Genomic DNA, 22,470 nt, shown 5'->3' with positions numbered 1-22,470 from the left:
TATTATTATTATTATTATTATTATTATTATTATTATTATTATTATCTTAGAGAAGAACTAGTAGAGTCAATTCCTGGCTGAGTTTGCCTTGTGAAGCAAAAGACTCTACCTCACTGTTTGCTTTGTTAGAGTCAAATCATCTTCTTCTTTTTTCTCCTGCCACGAGGCCTCACACACAAGATACACAGTCATTGAGCGTAGTCACAAGGAAGTTCTAACCAGCCACGCTTGTCTTCTCTGCAATTTATTCTAGGCAAGCTTTTCTCCTGGATCCAAGGATCCAGACTGGTAGCTGCACAGATCCCGCAGTTCCTTAAATTTACTCCCAGTTGTTTTAGGTAGAATTATCCTCAATTTACAAAATTAATAAAGAAACACACTTGGAATGGGACAATGGATTGCTTCCAGCCTGAGCTCTACGTAGGTTGACTGTCTGACCTTTCATCCTTGAACTACTTTTTCATCCATGAATCAGAGACGGTGTCCTCATTGTTGAAAGAGTTCTTTCGACAGAATATCTAAGTCCATGGAAAAACTGAGAAATGCTCTATAACAATGTAAGCCTTACCTTTGAGAGAGTAGTAGCATCATCCAAGGGTTATTCAGATTCAGAACAATCTCTATATGCCTGTGAATTGCCTCTGTTGTATTTACTTTTTCATTTTATTCCTGTATGTGTTCTAATAATTGTGTTATTATCCCTATTTTATATACAAGGAAGCTGAGCCTTCCAGATGTTACATAAATTCACTACAGTTGCTTAGCAGGTGAATAGCTTTAGCTGAGTTGTATGGTGTTTCTTTTTTTCTGCATATACACATTTTTCAATGTGGGTTCTCATAATTTTTAGATTTTGTGTGGCAACTTAAGTGGTTAGCAAAATTCATATTGTTTTAGAGATTACTTTATTTTGGCTAAATAAGTTTGAATATAAACTGGAATCTAATTGCGAGTGCCTGGACTGTATGGGCAACTTTTTAAAAAAATCTAAGATTATTAGGAGGGTTTATCTTGCCTTCCTTTATGTGTGTGTATAATAATGAGCACGTGAGACATGGGCTGGTCAGTATGAATTTAGTGTGAACTGTGGATCTGAGTTGACTTGCGGCCTCCAGTTTAGTTCATTGAATTGAATTCTTTTAACATCTCTGAGGTTTGTTTCATGTAGAAGATTTTAGTGCATCCAGGAGGCTCCAACTGAGGCACTCAGAAAAGAAAATATTCTCCAACTTATTCTTCAACGTACATGTTTGGATTTGCAGTGTCTGCTCTATAAAAATTATATTGCCTGGGGGCAATAAAGGACAATGAGGTATTTGAACAAATGCCAGCATATAGATGGTCAGGACTCAGAAAAAGTAAAACAAAAGGAGAAGTTATAAAAGGTGTGTATTCTTGGAGCTCCTCTCTGAAAACTTTGCTCCTGGCAGATGCAGCCCTAGGTAAGAGAATTGGGAAGAATCACAATGGGCTTATTTATCCTCTAGGCTCATGCTGCTAAACAGCTTGGCTCTTAACTCCTTACAGTTTTGGAAGACTCCAAGGGTTTTCTGATCCTGAGGCTAGAGTCTCAGACTGAAACAGACATCCCTCTGAGATTCTGCTAAATGGAGGCCATTTGGGTAAGCTGTCACAAAGCCTGCTCTGAGGGAGCAATGCTATAATGATGTCTTTGTGAGTCCTTCCTTCCAAAGAATCCAAGCACCTACTAGACTTAGGGCTGAAATTCTCAATTCGTATCAATAAGAAGCTAGGTAATAGTCTGCCCCACTCTCTTGGGGAGAGGAAGAGAGGCACAAGGAATACAAACACTTGTGACTTGGTAAATTAGAGGTCCAGTGTCACTGTAAGAAGAATCTGAATCTTGCTCACCAAGTTTCCCTGCAATGGAAACCAAGGAGTTTCCATACCTGGCTGAAGCCACAGATGGATATGTATTTGCATCCCTAAGGTATTCATCCACACAATCTGGAGAAAACACACTTTCTCCAGGTGACCCAAAGTCCATGTGCATAAGTGTGGGGGGAAGAAAAACTACAGACCTAAACTTTAATCTTCATAAGACTCAATCTGTGTATTTTTATTTGCATACCTTTGTGTATGCATGCTATACTCCAGCAATAAGCTTACATTAAAAAGGAATAAAACCCTAGGACTTCCGTTTAATTTTATTTACTATCCCAGTGACCTTAGACAAGATATTACTTCTCTTCTGGCCAAGCTCTCTGGGTCTGGAGGTGGATGAGCTCATTTCCAAGGCTGTTTCCAGTCCTATGTGCTAAGGAACTGGAGCTGTAGTGTTGCATCTCTCCCTTGAGCAGACCCTGAACTGGGGAGTTGGTCAGGGGATGGTTACAAGCATAATCGGTATCCCAAAGACACACCAGGAATCTGGGTGGCATCTGAAGAGAATGTACGTTCAGCCCCAAAGAGAATGCCTACTTAATGAACAAATGGGGCCAACAAAGTAACTTGAAGAACAGTTTCACATGCACAACTCAGAATAGCCAAGCAGAGATGGGAGGGAGATGAGCAGAGGAAGGGGGAGAGGGGAAGGCAGGAACTGGGGAAAGTTCCTGAAGGACTATGTCTGAGGTCTGGAGGGCTCCCATATATGTGTGGGTGTGGAGGAAACTAATAAGAGAGCCCAGCATTTGGAGAGGGTGGACAGTTACAAGGATTGATTGCAGCAAAGAGGTTTCCTTCATTTTGGAAGGAAAGTTTGTAGGCTGTCAGCAAAGCTAATCAATGGGTTCAACGTGAAATGATTTATTTTTGTTGCATCTCATGAGACAGAACACATTGGAGGAGTACCTAGTGTGCGTCTTCCTACTACAGGCTGTGTATTTCTAGAAATATCCAAAGGAGGTTTCACCAACCCCATGTGATCAAGACATGACAGGCCTGTGTTCTGTGTCTGTATCTGCAACTGTTCACACAAATCACACGAATGGACATACACCCGTATTCATGCAAACATCCTCTCTCCTGACATGGGCGTGTGTACACACATGCTCTATAAACAGCATACACTGATGTGCATCTTCAGGATGTGCAATCTCCAAACTCTCTGAAGCAAGAGTGGCAATCATTTTAACCACTTACCAGTCCAATTATTCAAATACAAGATCACTACAAATTGCATGGTTTTTCATTATTTTTTATAAGATAATATAATAGGACACATAAAAATGACAATTTTATCAAGTTCATTCTATGCAAGAATCAACTGGTTGAAATGACACCTGCCTGAGGGATCCTCAGGATAGTATGTAAATGAATGCAGTACCTGAGTGACCCTTAGGGTAAACTCTTGTTTGGTTAGACTGCAGTAGTGGCTGCTGGAGCTGCAGCTGGTACAATATTACCTTAAGGTGATGGCTACCTCTGACTGGTACTCCATTCAAACATGACTGACCAGGGTGACAAGAAGCAAGGCCTGCTGAGGCATGTGTGGAATAGTTTTCAAGGGATGAAGAGGACATATGCCAAACTTTTCATTTTTTCCTTAATGCATATGAAGTTTCTTCTTTGTGCTAGGCATGCTATCAATGTTAATGCAACATTAATAGAATAAATAAAAAATAATAGCACTTACCGTAAATGACAGTCTCTCCATTAGACCATCTTGCCATTAACACATGTTGCAAAGTTTTTACAAGTTTTGACATTTGCTTTCTCAGAGACATGCATTGTCCTCTAATTTACTTCCATAGGTTCTGACTCAACCCATAAATATTGGTGAATACAGAGGACCCTTGAATCCTTACATAGGTTCAGAATTAGTACCCCTTCTGAATGTGTGTTTGCTCACTTTTGCTGGCTCTCAGTTTCTGTGTGGAATATGGCTTATTATGTTTCTTTTATATCTCATCAGAGTTGTGTGAGGATAAATGTTTTAAATCTCTGGCAGTGAAACAGTCTTTTGTGTGTTCTTTGGACTCCACTAACTGCCTCAATATCTCTGTCATTAGATAGAGAGGCTGAGATTTTCTGGAGTTGAGCTGAGTCTCTCTTTAACCCAGGACAGTGGGTTCTCTCTAATTGCAGCAAAGTCAGAGTCACTCAGTGGAAAAATGCAAGATGAAAATTCCATGCTCTGGAAAGGCTAGCTTAGAAGAGAAAGGACAGCTGTGGGTCGTGAAGTGAGAAGTCGGAAGAGTGGTGGTGGCCGAGCATTTAGTCCCAGTAGGAACTGGAGCCTGAGAGCCTATGGTCACTCCACTGTCAAGCCTGCTGTGTCACTTACTTCTGGCCCTCCAGGGCAAGACTGAGAGCAAAGATCAAGGACTGGAAAGACAGAAGTGGGATTTGGGATTTTAGGCAAGCACTTGAAGCTGGAGATGAGGGTGTTGCTCTTGGTCCCATTTTTTCCTGTTCTTTCCCATTATCATCTGACGGCCTGATGATGAGTGGGACGCAGGCTTGGGGAGAGACAAGAGGCAGAACTCCAAACTTTTCTCTTCTATACACTGACTCTCCAGACCAGCCTCCTTCAAACCTTTATGTCCCTAAAACATTTTGAAAAACCACATATAACCCTTGAACATTTTAAGTTGCTATCTACAATCTTCAACACAATTTTAAATTGCAAGTGATGCCATTTCCAGAATATTGTAAACACTGGCATTAAGAAAATACATCATTCCTTTAATGCATCTAATGAACTTTAAATACCAGAGCAATTTGGTACAGCATCTATTAAACACATGAACAAGTTCTTAAACAGTCAGTTTTACATGGCTCCATTTTCTTCGTGAATTTATATTTTCATTCCAGTTACCCCATCGAATTTTATCCTTATGTAATTTAGTTTTATGCTTGAAAGCCTTTTACTGGCCACTCTATCATAATCTACTGTGACAAAAATATGTATGAAGCTTTAAATTTAATTTTTAATGTCCAATGACCATAAGTTTGTAAATGTTAAGAGTTTTAGAATTGAGTGTCATTGCCATTATTCGTATGCAGAAGCAAGCAGTTGATCAAAATAATATCTCTATATATCAAAACTTTTCATGAGTATGAAAAATAAAAATTTTAATTTTAATGGAAAAACATCTCATACTTTTCTATTACTCTACATATTCACTAATGGATACTATGTTATTTATCCTTAAAATTAGGAAAATTCAGTATAAACTCTGTCCTTGTTTCATTTTTATAGGTGCAAAAAAACAAGAAATGTTCACAGTAAAGAAATAGGAAAAGAAGGGAGTCTTGTTATTAAAATGTGACTCAGTTTAAACTATCTAGTTATTTGCCTAAATTCACATATTGGTCTCATCAAAAATTATTTTTAATCCTTTATCTGGTAATTCTTTGCCCAACTTTCATTTGTTTGAAAACATTGGAGACTACTCAGCTTGCAAATGGATTTATTTGTTTCTCAGTCACTAGAGGTATTCATTTTCTATGCTTATAACAATATTTCATAGTTTTTTTCCTTTGTATTGTGTAAGTTTTCATTTCTGAGGTTTAGTATAAGTGAGAAATTTGTATTTTTTCCTGAGAGTGGTATGCTGTGGGTTCAGGGAGTAATTTGGTATATTGGATAGGATTCTCTAGAGGTATAGATTCAATATAAAATACATGTAGGATTATACAAGGGGTCTATCAGGTAGGCTTGGGGTCAAGAATAGGTAGGGTCAGAATAGATGAGTTGCAATGACCTTTTGCCAGATCAGAGATGGAAGAATCCAAAATGGCTGCTTGTGTGCTGGAGAGCTAGAGAGACCAGCGGCAGCTGAAGGTTGAAAGTTGAAGGCTTGGAATCTCACTGCATCGCTGCCATGGTGAGTCTGTGTCAAAATGCTGAAGAGTTTACGTTGGAAGGCTGAAGGAGTTAGAGACTAAAGTCCAAATAATGGTGAAAATGGGCTCTGAAGAAAAGAGAAATTTCCCTTTTTATTTTCTCTTTCTATTCCGACCAATCTACAAGTTTATTTGTTTGTACCACTTGTATCATGGGTGGGTCTTCTCTCTTCAGTTTATGTCCTACAGGCCAAACATCTACAGACACACCAGAATTTACTAAAGTTATAGGCAGTTCATACATAAGTCAAGTTGACACATCACAACAATCACATTGGTCAATAGTATTGCTAGGCCACAGGGCTTTCCAAGTTCACTTCTAGAAAAAATACATCCTAGAATTGGTGATTTACAATTTCCCTCATGTCTACCCTTGACTGAGTACATGCTTGGGAAATCTCAGGTTCTTCCACTTCTTTTTATACAAGCAAGCAGAGAGTAAAATCCACTTACCTGTTCTATGCTTTGCTTCTTTCACTGGTGTTTGCTCATTCCTGAGTAAGGATATGATTGTGCATATAACAGTGCCATAGTTTGCCCAATCAATCCCCAATAGTGGGCCCTTGGGTTGTTTCCAGTGCTTTGTTATAGTTGATAGGAAAGGGCACTTATTACATGTACCTCATGTTATTCTTATCCTCCCTAATAAAGGCCCACTGTTTCATGGATGAGGCCTACCTCAAGGTTTTCCAACCCTTGTAACAGACAGGGATAGAATACAGTGCCCACTGAAGTGGTTTCAAATCCAGGTCTGCAGAACTTTGGGGATCCCTGTAGCATCTAGGAATCAATATTTTCAGCATGAGAGAAAAGTAGAAATATAAAAGTCAAAAAAGTTAAGTGAAAGCTCTGTAATCCTAACTCTGAATTTAGAAAAACCTACATGAACTTGTTACATTTTATCTTAAGAAGAAGTTTTTCCTAGCTATGAGCTTGATACTATAAAGATCTGGAAACAATGCCTACTCCAGTAGCAGTAAGCACTTCTAGGTTCCATATGGTGATCTCTGAATCTTGTTATCCATCAAAAGGATCCAGAGATCTTTGGATCCAAGACTTTGGCAGGAAATGTACAAGATGATCCTAGAATATTCTTTCACATCAGAAAACAGTGATGCTACTGAGGACTACTGAGGTTATGTAGAAGTACTATCTTTCAAGAGTTTATCATTAACAAAAGATGGGGCACCGAGCATAAAAAGTAAGAGCTACAATATAACAAAACACTTTTACGTGTTAAAAAGGAGCAAGTATTCATAAAGCTTTTCAGGAAAAAAAAGCTTTGGTTTCTTCACTGGTCACCTGTGGTAAATGTTCAGGAATGAATTCATTGCTCTAAGAACTAGGAAATAACAAGAACTAGTAAATAAAGGGAAAGAATCAAGCATTCATTTTGTCTGTCTGTATGAGCTGTTATCACTAACTGATGAAGGAAAGTTTTTTTATTTATAAAAGATTTCCAGATAATATATGTAGAGGGACTGCTATAATTAGAATATCACCCTTTTGTAACCACTAAAGAAATAATGGACCTGGGCAATGATCATCAGTGACAGCTAAAATCATTATGTGAAAGGAAATTTCATGACGAGTTATATCAGACTGAATCCACTGATTAGTCTCAAAATCCCAAAACAGAAAGACAGATACACTACCTTTGCTGTGTTGTGGAACTTGGAACTGATTTGGAGCTGATCCGTATAATCAAATATTATTGATTATAGAAAATGCAGTAGATTGAGGTCCATGTGAAATGACCCATGGGGGATATAATAAATTAAACTAGAATATTAACATTTCTGTTAAATAAATGATTCAAAAAGAATTTGGGGCAGGGGAAATCTTATAGATTGAGACCTAAGAAACTGCAATATGTAGATTTCTTTTGGATCAAACTTTCTTAAAGCACTGAAAAACAAAGGAGAAATGTTAACATTGAATGATAATTGGGATTGAAGAATTATTGGTATTTTGGCAATGCTAAAACAAAATATCTCTGTCAATTAAAAAAATATGGCTTCCAATCTTTGTATTCCTTTGAGTCTGATTCAGAGTAGTAGACCAGGTAGTAAATCTTTTAGACTTTCATGTAGGCTGTGCTGCAGCTTTAACGTGATGCTGATGTATCTACATACCCAATTTTACACGAATGAGAATGATAAAATATACTTTCAATGTCATACACTTTAGTATACCATAGACATATTTACATATCTGTTCACATACCTTTACTTTAGTTCTTGCATACACTTTTAATGATGAACAAACACATTTTTGTCATTAGAAACAATGAAATAACTGACTTCAACCAAAAACTTTTGCATACATAAGCAAATATTTGTCTAAGACTACTGCAAGTGCATTTGCTGGGCTCAAAGCCACTTGTATCATTAGTGTAGTTAGATTTTGCAAAGAATCTGACCTCAGAAAAGACTTCTCAATCGCACTAGTGGCACGGGTAAGTCCTCGCAAGCACCAGATAACATCTGTCCTTTCCAGTTTATCTCAGATGACATTCAAATACATGTCTCTGTTGTTTTATTTGGTATTTCTTCACATTTGTGGCCATTGGTAGCTGTTGTGTGGGTCATCTGCTCTTAACCTTTCTTCACCTGTCTTTCTGTTGGATTGCTTTCTCTAACTAGTTTGAAAAGCTACTTTTATTATGTAGATTTTAATTCTTTGTCTGTTACATATATTGCAGAAATTTTATGTCACTTGTCTTTTAACTATGATTATTTTTTCTTTTACATGCAAAAGTATTTAATTTTATAAGTTGTATCTCTAAATCTTACCCTTTATGGCTTCTTTAACATGTATGTCTTATGTAGGAAGGACTTCCACTCCTGAGATTATACAAATATTTTTGTAAGTCTTCTTCTAATATTGTTTTGTTTTTTATGTTTAGCTCTTTAATCCATCTGGAAATGATTTTTGTATATGGTGTGAGGTAGGTATCTAAGTGTATTTTTTAATGAATAGTTCATTTTCCCAACACTTTAATTACTAACCCATCATTTCATATTATTAAATCTCAATATTGATACATGGATGTACCTTTAGGCTCTCTAGCTTGTTTCATTAATAAATTTGTCTATCCCTATACCAAAACAAAATGTGTTCATTATGTAGTTTGATAAAATGTTTGGCTGATAAAGTAAATCTCCATCATTGTTCTATTTCAACAAGTTTTTAATGAATATTTACTACCTTGGATGAATTTTTGATTCATCTTGTCAATTTCCATATACCATTCTATTGGGGGTTGCATTGAGATTGTAATGAACTTTTAGATTAATTTGAGGGAGGAATGAGAGGTTTATGATATTTTTCTTATTCAAGAAAATAATAAAACTTTCCATCTATTTTGATTTTGTGTTTTTCAGCACTTTTATTTAGACAGTTTTCTGTTAAGGTTTATGTCTAGGTGTTTTAAGTGTTTTTAATTACTATTGTACAAACAGTGTTATTTCTCATCATATTTTGAAGTCATTGCCACTAGTAAGAGAATATTTTAGCTATTATGTGTCCCTCTCATATCTGGGTAACTTACTAATATAACAGTTTTAATTGCTTTTAGTTAATGGTTTCCTTTTCAACATTTCTATCTTATTCTAAAATTCTTATTTTATTGCATTGGCTAGGATCTTAAATAATGTTTCATCAGATCAGTGGCAGAAGAAACCCTCTATGTTTCTAATGTTTTACCATTTATTATGATATGTAGCATACTGAGTGAAAGGTGTTACCTTCTATTATTAATGGATTAGGGCTTTTAATCAGAAAAGAGTATTGGAAATTTTAGGTGTTTTTGAAAGGATTTTTTTTCTTTTTTTATCTTAATTTAATAAATATAAACACAGATTTCTTAAGGATGAGGCCTTCTTGAGTTTATATTATAAATCTTATTGAATTTTAACATGGGATTCTTGTGATACACTGCTGATCTGTTATTACTCACTGTGTTTATATATTAAGGCTATATGTTAAAGTAACTGTTTTGTTATCAGAGATATTCAAGCCAAAGAGAGTGGTTTGAGAAAGTTTCTATATTGTTTTTGTTTTGCAAAAATATAGAAAGATAGGAAATTTTGATAGAACTTGATTTGAGAAAGTTTCTGTATTGATTTTGTTTTGCAAAAATATAAAAAGATAGAAAATTTTGATAGAACTCACCCTTAAAACCATCTGAACCTTGTATTTCTAATGTATGGATTATTTATGCTACAAGTTTAATTGTTTTTATATTCAGGTTTTCTGCTTTTCATTGCTACTTTCTAAAAAACCAATCATCGTCTCTATATTTTTAAGTTATTACTTTACTATTCTTAGAATTTTATATTTCTTTATTCTACATCTCTCATTAACTTTATCATGGGTATATAAAACTTTTGGAAGAACTAGTAATTGATTGTACCTATCAAGTTTGTTTTTTGTCTCTTTTGGTTATTTGTTTTGCTTTGTTTTGTTCCATTCCAAGCTATCTATTTGTTTTATTTTGTCTTTCTTTGCATTTGTTTTTAGGTCTCTACTAACTTTTTAAAAAATCCTTATTTAGCTTAGGTATATTTTAACTATTTTAAAAATAATTACCTAAGTGCTCATATAGTTTTTCCAACAATCGCTTTAGCTATATTCCTATTATACAATGAATAGGATTTTGGATAGCATTATAATAAATAATTTAAAATTTATTTTCATGTTTTATTTACCAAATAGTTTTTCAGTTGACAAAAAAAGAACTTTTTAAAAGGTTATCCTTTTCTTGTTAATTTCTGTATTACTTTTTTGATACAAAAATATAAAAAAATAAAATAAAAAACAAACAAACAAAAAGGGCTGGGGATTCAGCTCAGTGGTTCAGTGGCCTGCCTTGCAAGTGCAAGGACCCGAGTTCGATCCCCAGTACTACAAAAAAAAACCAAAAAAAAAACAAAAAACAAAACCAAAAAACAAATAAATTATTTTTTATTTTTATTTTATATGTACTTTTTGTCTTAGAATTTCAGATTTCCTTTGAGGTTTAATATGTGATTGATTCTTGTAAATTTTAAATGTCTCCATTTTTCAGGAAGCCCTTATTAGTATTGTATTACTAATTAGCAATTATTATTTACATTTAAGCAGCATTCTGTGACTGTTTTGCTTTATATTGTGTATAATCTTCCAAGTCATTGTATATCTTTGATCCTTTCCTCTGTTTTTCTAGACTCCCTCCTCACTTAACTTCTGCTTCTTTATTTTATGAAAGGCTGTGTGTAGTAAAATGTCTGAGTCTTTGCTTTATTCAAAAGAAATACCTTCATATTTGATACAGACTTACCTGATTATAAAATCTCAGTTTCAAAATAACTCTTCACAAACCCATTATTATCAGTTATCTTCTAAAATACTTCAGGTGGATGAGGAAAATATGATTTCTCTTTTTAGAAATAAGACTTCCCAATTCATTCTTCCTAAAATGTTCATTACTATTTTTCCTCCAGCTTGTCCACCATGCAAATGAAAAATTCATATTAATAGTTCATAAGAACACTTATAGAGAACTCATTCTTAATCAGTGACGAGCACTTTTGTACCAACAAATTCCAGGTGTTAGCCCCAAATTTCCAATTTCTAAAGCTGTATTTAGCAATGATGCAGTTTGTTTCTGAGTTTTAAAACATGCTGTGAATTTTCTTCCACTTATGCTAATACATCTGTCCTGCTGGGCAATAAGGCTTTCCCTAACATTTTCCTCAGAAAAGGATACCCTGTGGTTTGCCCTTATCAGTCAGTATCTCTTGCCCTTGGCTTTCAGATGGATAAACCCAAAGTGGCTGATGTCCTTTTTGTGCTATTTCTGAAGACTGTCTCCTTTTTTGACAAAAAAAATTGCCACGAGTTCTTATCCTATCCACCTGAAATTAGCACATGGTCATCCATGCTCCTAGAGCTTCTTTATCTGCTTCTATTGACATCCTACATTCTAAGACATCAGGATTGCCAGGTGCCCTGTGCCTTCCCTACCTTGGCCAGTGAGTCTGGCTTGGTGTCTGTGGTGCTTGGTGAGTCACTCAGTGGTTCTCTTGACTTCCTTTTGGACTCCCTCCTAAGGAATATTCCAAAACTCTACTGTAGTACCAGGTCCTGCAGCCTTCTCTCTCACTTCAGATCAGATCACTTGGTGATATTTCTTTACGCCCAAGGTCAAGGAGTCTGTCTTCTCTCTGGTGCTACCTGTAACTGCTATTCTAGCTGTCTTAGCACAGTAGACGTGGGTGTCTATATCTTTCTCTGCTCACTCTCAGGTACAGGTTACATAAAGTTGTGGCTGTCAGGTTTGGATGCACGGAGAGTCTGTCTACGTGTGAAGAATGCAGAATGGCAGGACTGATTCTGGCTATCTGGTCACTCTGTTCACCTGTCTTGACCCCTCTTTAGGTAGGAGGACACACCATGCTCCCCATCCGCTGGATGCCCCCTGAAAGCATCATGTACCGAAAGTTCACTACAGAGAGCGATGTGTGGAGCTTCGGGGTGATCCTTTGGGAAATCTTCACCTACGGGAAGCAGCCCTGGTTCCAGCTCTCAAACACAGAGGTAAAGGGGGGGGGCTTAGGAATCCCTATTTGGAGGCATGTTGATAAGAAAGATCTCAGGCCTGGAATCAGACGTAGTGTATAAAACATCAGGTGGGTTTTGGAGCCAGCTGAGTGAATATAGGCACACGGAGGAGGAGAAAGTTTCTCTGTGGGGGAAAAATTGTGATTGTAGGAAATGTTGAACAATTGTCAAAAGAACATGAAATCAGATGTCTAAATTGAGACACAAGTCACTGTTCTGTTTGTTCTGCTACACTTAGAAATCACAAATGTTTCACTAAGACAGAAAATGAAAACAAAGAATAACTATGAATTTTTCAACTGTGCCATCTTGTGGAAACACCTACTGCTTAGTATGCCCAAATAATCTGGGTCCCTAGTGGTTTTAGGTATGCCAGTCCAGGGGTGTAGAGGATGGTGAATTGAGAAGGCCCATTTTACACAACAGACTGAGCTATGTCTGGGTTTCCAGGAATAAAAGAAATCATAATGGTAAGCTTAATGATAAATAGTATATTTTATAATTTTAATTTAAAATAACTATAAAATACTAGTAAATGAATTTTAATAGTAGCTAACATTTAACACCAGTCACTTTTCTAAGCGCTTTAGCTATAGGAAGTCAGTAATTTTCACAAAAACACCGGTTGAGATTCAGGACAAAGGAAAGGACTTTGCCTGGGACCTGGAGTAGATGATCCAGGACATCAGAGGAGAGATCTCCAGGGCAGGAAGAAAGCCTGAGCTCTACTCCCAGGGCTGTCCTGCCTCCAAATCCATCCAGATGCTTCTCCATTATGGGTGGACCCAAGGTATGTTACCCAGGGAATTAGATAGTTCACAAACAGGAAGGGGGTCAATCTTCCACCCCCTCTGACCTAAAGAAACTTCCAGTTGTTTTTATGGTTCTCTCTTCTCTGGTAAAACATGAACACAAAGGTACTTTAGTATTTAAATCTTTCTGTGATATTCAGCAAAGTGTCCTTCTTTTTAGAAGCTATGTCTATCTCTGTTCTCCTATATCCTGACCATTGAATTAAGTGAATTTCAAAGATTGAAAAGAAGGCTGTTCTTTCAGTCTGTAATATCTTACCATGCACAAGCTCAATGGGGCCTAACCACATTTCCTAAAGTAAGACAAAACATTTTGACAACCTTTTAAAATAAGGAAAGAATGTGTTTCAGAATCTATTCATTATGGTGTTTTAAAAAATACTGTCTTCCTGGTGGGTGGGAAATACACATGTACAAGTATCCACTTGGCTACAAATGCATGCAGACACACATGTACATGCACCTGAGCACAGCCCCCGGGTAGTTTGGTAGTCTAAAGAAAGAGAGGCTCTGGAGTCAGGGTGTATTATTGGTCTTAGCAGAAGACTTGTCCGGGATACCTGAGCTGCCTCACAGTAGCTAACAGGAGGTCTGGGGTTTCTTCTAAGACTGCCTGGTGAGCCACTGGCCTTGAAGGCAAGCTTCCTGCCCCAGCCACTTCCCCTACTCCACCCATCACAGCAGCCAGGTGCTGGCAGTCACTAATAATGGGTTTCCCTACAGAAGCTGACGACATGGATAGTATCACATCAGAAGAGACACTACTGAGCGTTTTTGATCTTAACATCAGCAGCTGCTGCTGCCGCTTGAATTGGACCTTTTTTCATGGAGGTGAAAGTAATAGGAGTGAAAATTGGGCTGGCATACCAGTGGGGAATAAAAGTAGCTGGAGACCTAGCAGCCCTGCCGAGAAAGGAGCCTAGTGGGCCATCACAGACTCCAGGAGGGTGCTGACACTCAGTGGCTTGATAGGCCATTCCAGGTCAGAGTGACAAGAGACAGCGCCCAGGATGAGGCAGGGTTGGGCAGCATATGCAGATACAAAGGAGAAAAGAAAAGCAGTTCTGTTGCTCAAGTAAATATAGACTAATGGGGACAGGGAATAACGACATTTGTTCAGCTACTGAACTAGAGCTTATTCTGTTTACTTTTATCTTCACAAACAATTTTCAATGTGGAAACTGAAATTCTGGATAAGTTAATTTGCTTGAAGTTACGCAGTGGTAGTGACAGAGATTAAAACAAATCTAAAGATGACAAGACCAAACCTTGAAAATGCACATGTTCAGTTTCAGCCTTGGGCTGAGGGTGTAGTTCAATGGCAAAGAACTGGCCTAACATAAATGAGGCTCTGGGTTTGATCCATAGCATTCCCTGCCACCCCTACCCCAAGACAGAAATAAAGTACAAATCACAGAATTGGTTCTCAAGTGATTGGCCTTGCATTAACTTGTTTCTCTTCCTTTCGGCTGCCCTTTCAGTATATTGAACCACACAGTTCCTTTTCTTGGTTTCACGTGGTCCTTATGATACTCCCAGGAGGTGGTCAAGTGAGGCATTTGAGTCCCATCTTATTGCTAAGGATGATGAGATCCTGTGAGGATAACTGACTTGCACTGGCAACTTGGCAGATGACGATAAGCCATGAGGTTAATCCTAGCATTAAAGACTGCTGATGAGAACCGACTGATAGGAGACATCAGTATAAATTCGTGTTTAGTTTAATATATATACAGATTGTTTCCCCTAAAATCGGGTATATATGTGTGGTTAGGATATACACATATTTCTTTGCATTATCCGGTGTGGGTGTCATGATCCAATGAGCACATTTAGGGGCCAGATATAAGTTTCTAATACCATCCTCTAATGAAAGTAACCAAAGCTTTCTGAAGAAATGGCCAACACTAGGACTAGCAAAGTACATATAAGAACCAAGATAATACTGAAGCATCGAAAAGAAATGTAGAACAAAAATACGAAATTATGTCAAACCCCAGGAGACTCCCACTGAAAAGAACCCCCAGTGCCTAAAGCAGGAATGAACTGAACAACAAAACACTATAGAGCTCAATAATAAATAAAAGCTAAAAGTAAAGCAAACAAGCAAACCAACAAACAAAGCAAAGCAGAAAGACTTTTAAAGAAACAAGATACACGATTCAGTGCAGAGAAGAGGGAAAAAGGGTTTTTGCTGAGAGAGGGTCCTGCACTCAGAAGCAAGCCCAGTGGTGCACGCAGAGGCTGTGACTGAGAGCGGAACACGTTGAGAAATGGGAGCTAACAGGAAATACTTGAGCAGGGGCCAGGGGTGCAGAGCTACTTTAAAGGGGTTTCAAAATCACACAGCCTCATAAAAAGGGGAAGGAGCGGTCAGAAGCCAATCACCACAAGCCAGTGGAAAATGAGTGCAACTCAGTCAACCCAGAGGAAATTTAGGACAATAAAAACTCAAGCAAAAAGGAAAAGGGTGTGTTAGGAGGCAAGGTCAATGTAGACCTGGCCCAAGAGATAGCATCCAAAGAGCAGCGGTGGGCTCCACCAGCCAGTGCCGATCACTGTCCCCAGATCCCCTGCACAGACCCGCAAGAAAATAGGTACCGCCTGCAGCCTGTGCTTGGGGATACCCCACTCCGTACTGACACTGTCAATGAACTTGCTGGCTTTCACTGGGCAGGAGCCACAGGGCCAACGCTGGTCTTTGAATATAACTTTCTTCTTCTCCTCTCTCTTACAGGTCATTGAGTGCATTACTCAAGGTCGTGTCTTGGAGAGGCCCCGAGTCTGCCCCAAAGAGGTGTACGACGTCATGTTGGGCTGCTGGCAGCGGGAACCACAGCAGCGGTTGAACATCAAGGAGATCTACAAAATCCTCCACGCTTTGGGGAAGGCCACCCCGATCTACCTGGACATTCTCGGCTAGTGGCAGATGGTGGTCAAAAATTCGTACTCTGTTGCCTCCTCTCTCCCTGCCTCATACATCTCCCTTCACCACCTCACAACTCCTTTCTTCCTTCCGTGACTGAAGCGAACATCTTCATATAAACTCAAGTGCCTGCTACACATACAACACTGAAAAAATGAAAAAAGAAAAAAAAAAAGGAAAGAAAAAACCTTGTAAGGCAGTTTGGCTATATACATATATATATATATTTATATATCTATCTATCTATCTATAGAGAATACCTTCTCTAATACAGAGAGAAGCTGCTGATTTAGAAAACCGTAAGACTTTAAAGATTCCGAAAATCTTAAGTATTATTAACGTATATGAACATTCCCTTGACTTAAGCTGTGGACTGTGCTACTTCAGCTCTAGGTTTTTCCGAGTAGACCTTGACCTTGCAGAGAGACAATCTTTGCTTTGGGATGGGAGGAGCCAGGGTGGTGCAAAGTTACTGTTGCTCACGCGTGCTACCAGGCGCGTTCACAGACTTGCTAGGCCTCGCTTGGCCTGAAAATGACATCAGAACACCAGGGTCCTTGAGAATGCTACAGTCTACCCTGACCTTTGCCTCTGCACCCTTCTCCTTTGTCTCCAGTTCAGGATGATTTTCTGATTTGTCTCTTCTACCGAGTATAGTTTGATGCTTTCGGGAAGCACTGACGGCACCTACCAGTAGACACTGAATGAACAACACCACAAACCCAGACAGGAGCAGACTGCATCCATCCTGAGTGGAAACCACGACCAAGATCCTTGCTAGATTTGTTGTTATTCTATCCTCTGAGCTTCAAGAACTGCTTTCTGGACTAAAGAACCACAGAAGAATAAATAGCTGAAACCCAAACCCTGACAAGGCACTGCCGCATGTCTTTCCTTCACTGGAAAGACTCCTTGGCCCCACGTTCCATTTTCAGGCCCTTGGGGAGCTTGGGGGGGTGGGAAATAGGTTCCCTCCTGTTGTCTGCTAAAGTGGACAGAGCAGGTTTCAGGGGCCCAACAACAAGAGATTTCATTGCTCATTGGTCATTATTGGGTATGTTCCTTGGTCCTGTTTCTCATCTTCCTCCCCTAAATCCTAGCTCCACCTCCTAGGCTTCTACCAAGTCCGAAGTGAACCCCACTGCTAGGGCAGGAATCCAGGTTTGGTGAGATGATGAGGCAGTGTGTGCCTCAGGGAGCAGGCAGTGGCACAGGTGAGAGCTAGCGGGGAAGAAGCTACATACTTGGTACCTTTGCCAGGCCCCTTGGCATTCTCCTCACGTTTCCAGCCTCTGGAAGGATTGACGCATCTGCGTTGAGCTTGTGAAAAGGCAGGGACTGAGAAATGGCTTTTGTGGGCTGGGGTGGGGGAGGGGCGGAGGCGTCTCTGGGAGATGTCCAATGAGTGGCCGGTGCTGCAGGCTTGGCATCTTAATGAGGACGGAGCGCTGACCAGGGAATGAGGATGAAACATCTGGGCTAGGGCCAGCGCCTTGTGCCCTAGCACAAGGGAATGTCTGCCTTCCTGCTGCTGCTGCTGCCAGGACAGCGACAGGACAGATCTCTGGCCTCTCTGACACAAGACAAGGAAATGCACAGAGCCCCCCTGTAGGAGAGGAGAAGATGTGCCCCTCTCAGGGGACCAGGCCCATCCACCTCAGCCCAAGCACAGAGTTAGTAGTGAACTGACGTTTTCCTAACTGAATGCCCCTGAAAGTCTCTGAGTTGCACCCTTTTCTGTTAGCTGAAGACCTGTCTACAGCTTGGATACCCTGTTCAGCTGAGAGCAGCTAAAGCATGGGAATTCCTGTGCGCGTTTAGGACTGAATTATGTGTTTGTGATTTTGCTTTTTTGTTAGGCCCCAAAATGTTTATATTCCAATAGAAAAGAGCTGTGCTCACATTGTAGCCACGGTTGGGATTCAAGGATCAGCAAGGCTACTCAGCTGGACTGGGAAGGGAACTGGGTGAACGGGAGCTGGGGATGAGTCTCCTCACTGTGCTGTACACCTAGCCTTTGAGGACTTTGGGGGAAAGCTTATGGGTTGACCACCTCAAGAGAACCCTTTGTTGTCCTGTGATACTTACTTCTCTTATTTTTCTACTCTTTGCTTCACCTGAGGCTCTTGGTCTGTGTTGGAGCTGTGATTGCTGAATGGAGGGGCACAGTGTGGTTTTGATCTGGAAAGATGTTCAGGGAGGGAATGACTGGAGCTGGCTGAGGGGAAAGTATCTTCCAGATCGAAGAGGCCCTTCAGTGCACTGTGTGGCTTTGATCTTGACTATGTGTTTGTAGAACCTCATAGTCACTGATGGGCTGAGAAAAATGAGGAGAAGAAATGGGTTGGAGGCTAGCAGACAACTGGGAATGAAGAATGTGTGAGTGTTTCAAGTCAGGGCACCGAATCCTCATAGACAGATAAAAGAAGATAATTCCTTGGGGAACCAGGAGCATTGAAGGAGATTGAGCTTGTCGGCTTGCCCTTGCCTTAGTCCCACAGCCCTGGGCATTGCCACAGGGGCCGTGTCTTGGCTATGTACAAGATGAGCAGCCACCTGTGGAAGAGTGTGAATGAGAGAGTGGTAGAGTCAAGAGAGGTAGGGAGGCCAGACCTATTTCTTACTACTTTCTTGTTGTTCTCTGTAGTGTATACACATTAACCAAGGCAGGCACAAAAAAATGAAAAGAAATTTAGAGCTTAAAGGAGGCAAAGAACAGGACTATGGAAATTGAGTAGTTAGTTATTCTAGGGCCTCGAGTATGTGGGGCACATCATCCCTCCTGTACTGAGAGAGGACCAGTAAGACTTGCTTCACTGAATTGGATTCCCCTCTGTAGCATAAGGGATGTCCTTGCTAATCTTTGGCCCTGTTCTGGCTCTGAATCCTGATCTTTTTTTTTTTTTTTTTTTTTTTTTTGAGACAGGGTATCACTATGCAGTTCAGACTGGCCTTGAACTCACTGTGTATCTCAGGCTGGCCTCAAACTTGAGGTGATCCTCCTGCCTCAGCCTCCTGAGTGCTGGGATTACAGGCATGAGCCACCATGCCTGGCCTGAATTCTTCCATTCTAACAGCATCAAGATACTGTGTGAACTTAGCGCCACGCTGCAACGTCCGGCTAGCCTTTCTCAGGCCTTGCATGGGTGAAGACAGTTGCCTCCGAGGGTACACTAGGCTTGTGCTGGGGTCAGTTCTAATAGGAAAATCCTCTTCTCTTTTATGTCCAGGTTTTCACAAATCAGAGTCTAAAATGTCCAAGACTACTCTAGACCCACAGAAAGGATTTGTTCTTGTTCTCCCTCCTAGTCTTTTTCTACGCATCAGGAAAGCACTATCTAAGATTTATTTATTTATTTATGTATTTATTTTAATGAGCCTGATGTGTTTAAGTGAATCTTGAAATCATATCTCATCAGCCAATGTGACCGCTCCAGTGTACTTGACCCTCCTCTCCACATGCCCAAAACCTTTGACACACTAAAAGAGCAAGGTAGATTTGGATTCTGAGAGCTTGGTTTGAAGCAACCTCAGTGTGACAATTTGTGAACATTCCAGGGAACTGAGGGTGATACCTTGGCCATGCTGTCCTTACTTGGTCCCATTCTAGACTGAATAAGTGACTTGTTGTCAGATGTCCACCTTGGAACAAGGTACCATGGACAAGGTCCTGCTTGTTCTTTCTGGCTTTGAGCATGAGCCAAATGCTGCCCTTTAATTATATCTCTGAACTTTGAGAGAACACCAAGCCTCCCTCAGTCAACAGACAAAGGACTTGATGCTTTCTCCACTCAGCAAGTGATGTACATATTATCCTTGGACAGAGGCATCCTATGACAGGCAAACAGTCCTTTGATTTTCTGGGTTCAGGCTGAACACTGACATTCTTCTCTGGTGATGCTTACTTTGCGGAATACACTAGTGCAACTATTTCTGGTGCTAAATACTACAGAAACCACCACCAACAGAGGAGCTGTCTGCCAGTTTCTGGGGCTACAAGAACTCATCTCAGAAGTCAAGGAGTCATCTATAGTAGGAGAGTATAGGAAACATCAGAAAGATCACAATTCTTAGCTTTACTCTTAGTTACCCAGGTAACTTTGGCTAAATCAAATAATCTCTCAAATTATCCAGTTTTCTTTCTGAGATATTTAAGAGATTGAACTGGATATCCTTAGGGGATTAAAAACAAGATATGTTCTCTTCCCTTCTATTCCTCCCACAAAGCTTACTTGTTAGAAATAAGTTAAAATGAAAGGTAAGGAGGGGTAGGGTGAAAAAGTTACCAATGGTAAGTAATTGATTATTGAAGGCAAGAAAAGAAAGTTGAGCTGCTTGTGCATCTGTGGCATACACCAATCCACCAGTGGGTGGAGGCAGCTAGGCAGACAAGCCAGGGTCCCTAAATCGGTATTGTTCCAGAGAGACCACCTTTACCAGCCTACCCTCTTGAACTAGTCATCATTTCCTATGCAGCACTGACACACCCAAAACTGGCAGAAATTATTCTGAGATATGGAACAGGCTTGCTCACCCCTCACTGTCAACTGGAACTCAGGGTTAAAAACCAACAGATTTTTTTTTTCTTTAAATGCTAACTGTAAGGAACTAACATGCTGGTAAGGAGAGGTGTTTAAAGTTGCAGAGTCTTTACCCAAGCCCTCTCCATTCCTCAGGAATGGACTATGGACCTTTTGTTTTCCTTTCTGAACCAAAAAAGCAGCAGTATGATTTTGACTTCCAGGTATAGTTATTACAATGAGTAGTCACAAGATTTGGGGTCTTCCCTGTGCATTTCATAGAATCTTGAGCATGGACATGTGGACAGATGCTTATTGAGTGAGCTCATGTGCCAGCAATCCAGAGTGCTGCCCACCAGTGTTCCTGACGTGTCTCCTGTCCACTGTGCTTGGAAGCCAGCCTCTAAAATGCCCAGTGCTATTTGCCTCAGAGCAAAAAATGGCACCTGAAGCCTAGGCCTTAAGTATTGTAGCCACTCCTTCTGGCTTTGTGTCTTTGAGCTCCACCTTCTTGCATAACAAATAAATCATTTCAGCCAATACTCAGTAGGTTCTAAAGGGAAATTCCAAGTTTCTGCACAATTAGTAACATATTAATACAGGCTCTAGAAAATGTTTTGGGTTTGCTTGAACATCATTGTGAATATCTTCCCAAAGAAAATACAGGCATATGTAAATTGTGTACTCATATATACATAAGCAAATTTGCTTGGAATGGCTTCAGGGAAAATCTGCCTGGAGTCAGCAAATAGATTCCAATTTCAGGTTCCCTTTGCACCTTACATTTCCTGTGGATGGCTTCAAATATATTTTGAGTGTTTCTGATGGGAAATCTGTCATCTTGTAAAGTTGGACCATTTGGTGCTCCCTGGATTAAATTATCTTGACAATAATATTCTGAGCACCAGGAGATCACTATTCCTAGTTGTTTAATACATCACCACACAGGAACCATTTCTACTGCACCTTACATGGGGATGATAAAGAAGTCACCCACTGCTATCTTGTCCTCCCCTAAGAGGGATGGGAGAGCTGGAATGTGAAATGCTGATACTTGATCACTCTTTCTGAAAGGCATTACTGACTTTACTTGATATGGTGAATATTTGTCACTGCATTGGGTGTTAGGACTTTTGCTCTGAGAGTGGGCTGCTCTACCCGAAGAGATCTGAATCTTGTCTTCTGAGAAACTTTCTGTTTGCCTGGTGCATTCTCTCCAAATAGTCTCTTTGGCTGCCTCTAAAATATTTATACTTTGGAACATTAAATGCCTCTGGCCCAAGTTTCAATGTGGCATCATAGATACTCCTGGTGAGATCTGTGGAAAATGAGGTTCCGTGAGCATATCTGCAATTCTAGTCCAAAGTAATGAAGTTCATATTCTTCTTCCTTTTTAGCGAACTACTAAGTTCCAAATTTAAAGCAAGGCCTAGTTTGTTATTTGTAGTGGGGAACAATGTCTTGAATTGACGAAGTGAGCTCTGTTTCTCACAGCAAAATAGTAAGTTCTGTGAATTGTCCCTAATCACACAGGAATATATTGCTTTGTGTGCAGTGCTGTGGTCCAAGCTTTCAAAAGGTACTTCTAGCAGACAAGCACATTTCTTATAGATATAGCAAGACAACATAGGCAAGGAAAATCCTCTTGCATATTTATTTTTAAGAAGCACTTAGGCTCTCAAGTTTCGCTTTTTTGATTTTAGTACAGTATGAGAGTTGGCTTCTTCACACCTTAGCAGATTAGAAATTGAGACATCTTTTGTGCAAGGCTACAGCTAGACACTGAGCCCAG

The 22,470-nt window shown here is 39.7% G+C and overlaps 1 protein-coding gene across 2 annotated transcripts in view; it reads left to right on the top strand.

Annotated features, from left to right (window-relative positions):
• Ntrk3 (neurotrophic receptor tyrosine kinase 3) overlaps nt 1-16,353 on the top strand; it is a 356,741-nt gene extending 340,388 nt beyond the window's left edge. For both annotated transcript variants that reach the window (XM_010621033.2, XM_010621034.3), the window contains 2 exons: nt 12,238-12,396; nt 15,970-16,353. In XM_010621033.2, coding sequence (XP_010619335.1) covers nt 12,238-12,396; nt 15,970-16,155 — 345 coding nt within the window. In that variant the 3' untranslated portion in view covers nt 16,156-16,353. The remainder of the gene's footprint in view (nt 1-12,237; nt 12,397-15,969) is intronic.
• The last annotated feature ends 6,117 nt before the right edge of the window (nt 16,354-22,470 follow it).

Source organism: Fukomys damarensis, unplaced genomic scaffold (genome assembly GCF_012274545.1).
Source record: "Fukomys damarensis isolate Sample0158 unplaced genomic scaffold, DMR_v1.0_HiC HiC_scaffold_7, whole genome shotgun sequence".
NCBI lineage: Eukaryota > Metazoa > Chordata > Mammalia > Rodentia > Bathyergidae > Fukomys > Fukomys damarensis.
Note: the sequence above shows the minus strand (reverse complement) of the source record. Positions and strands in the feature narration are given on the sequence as shown.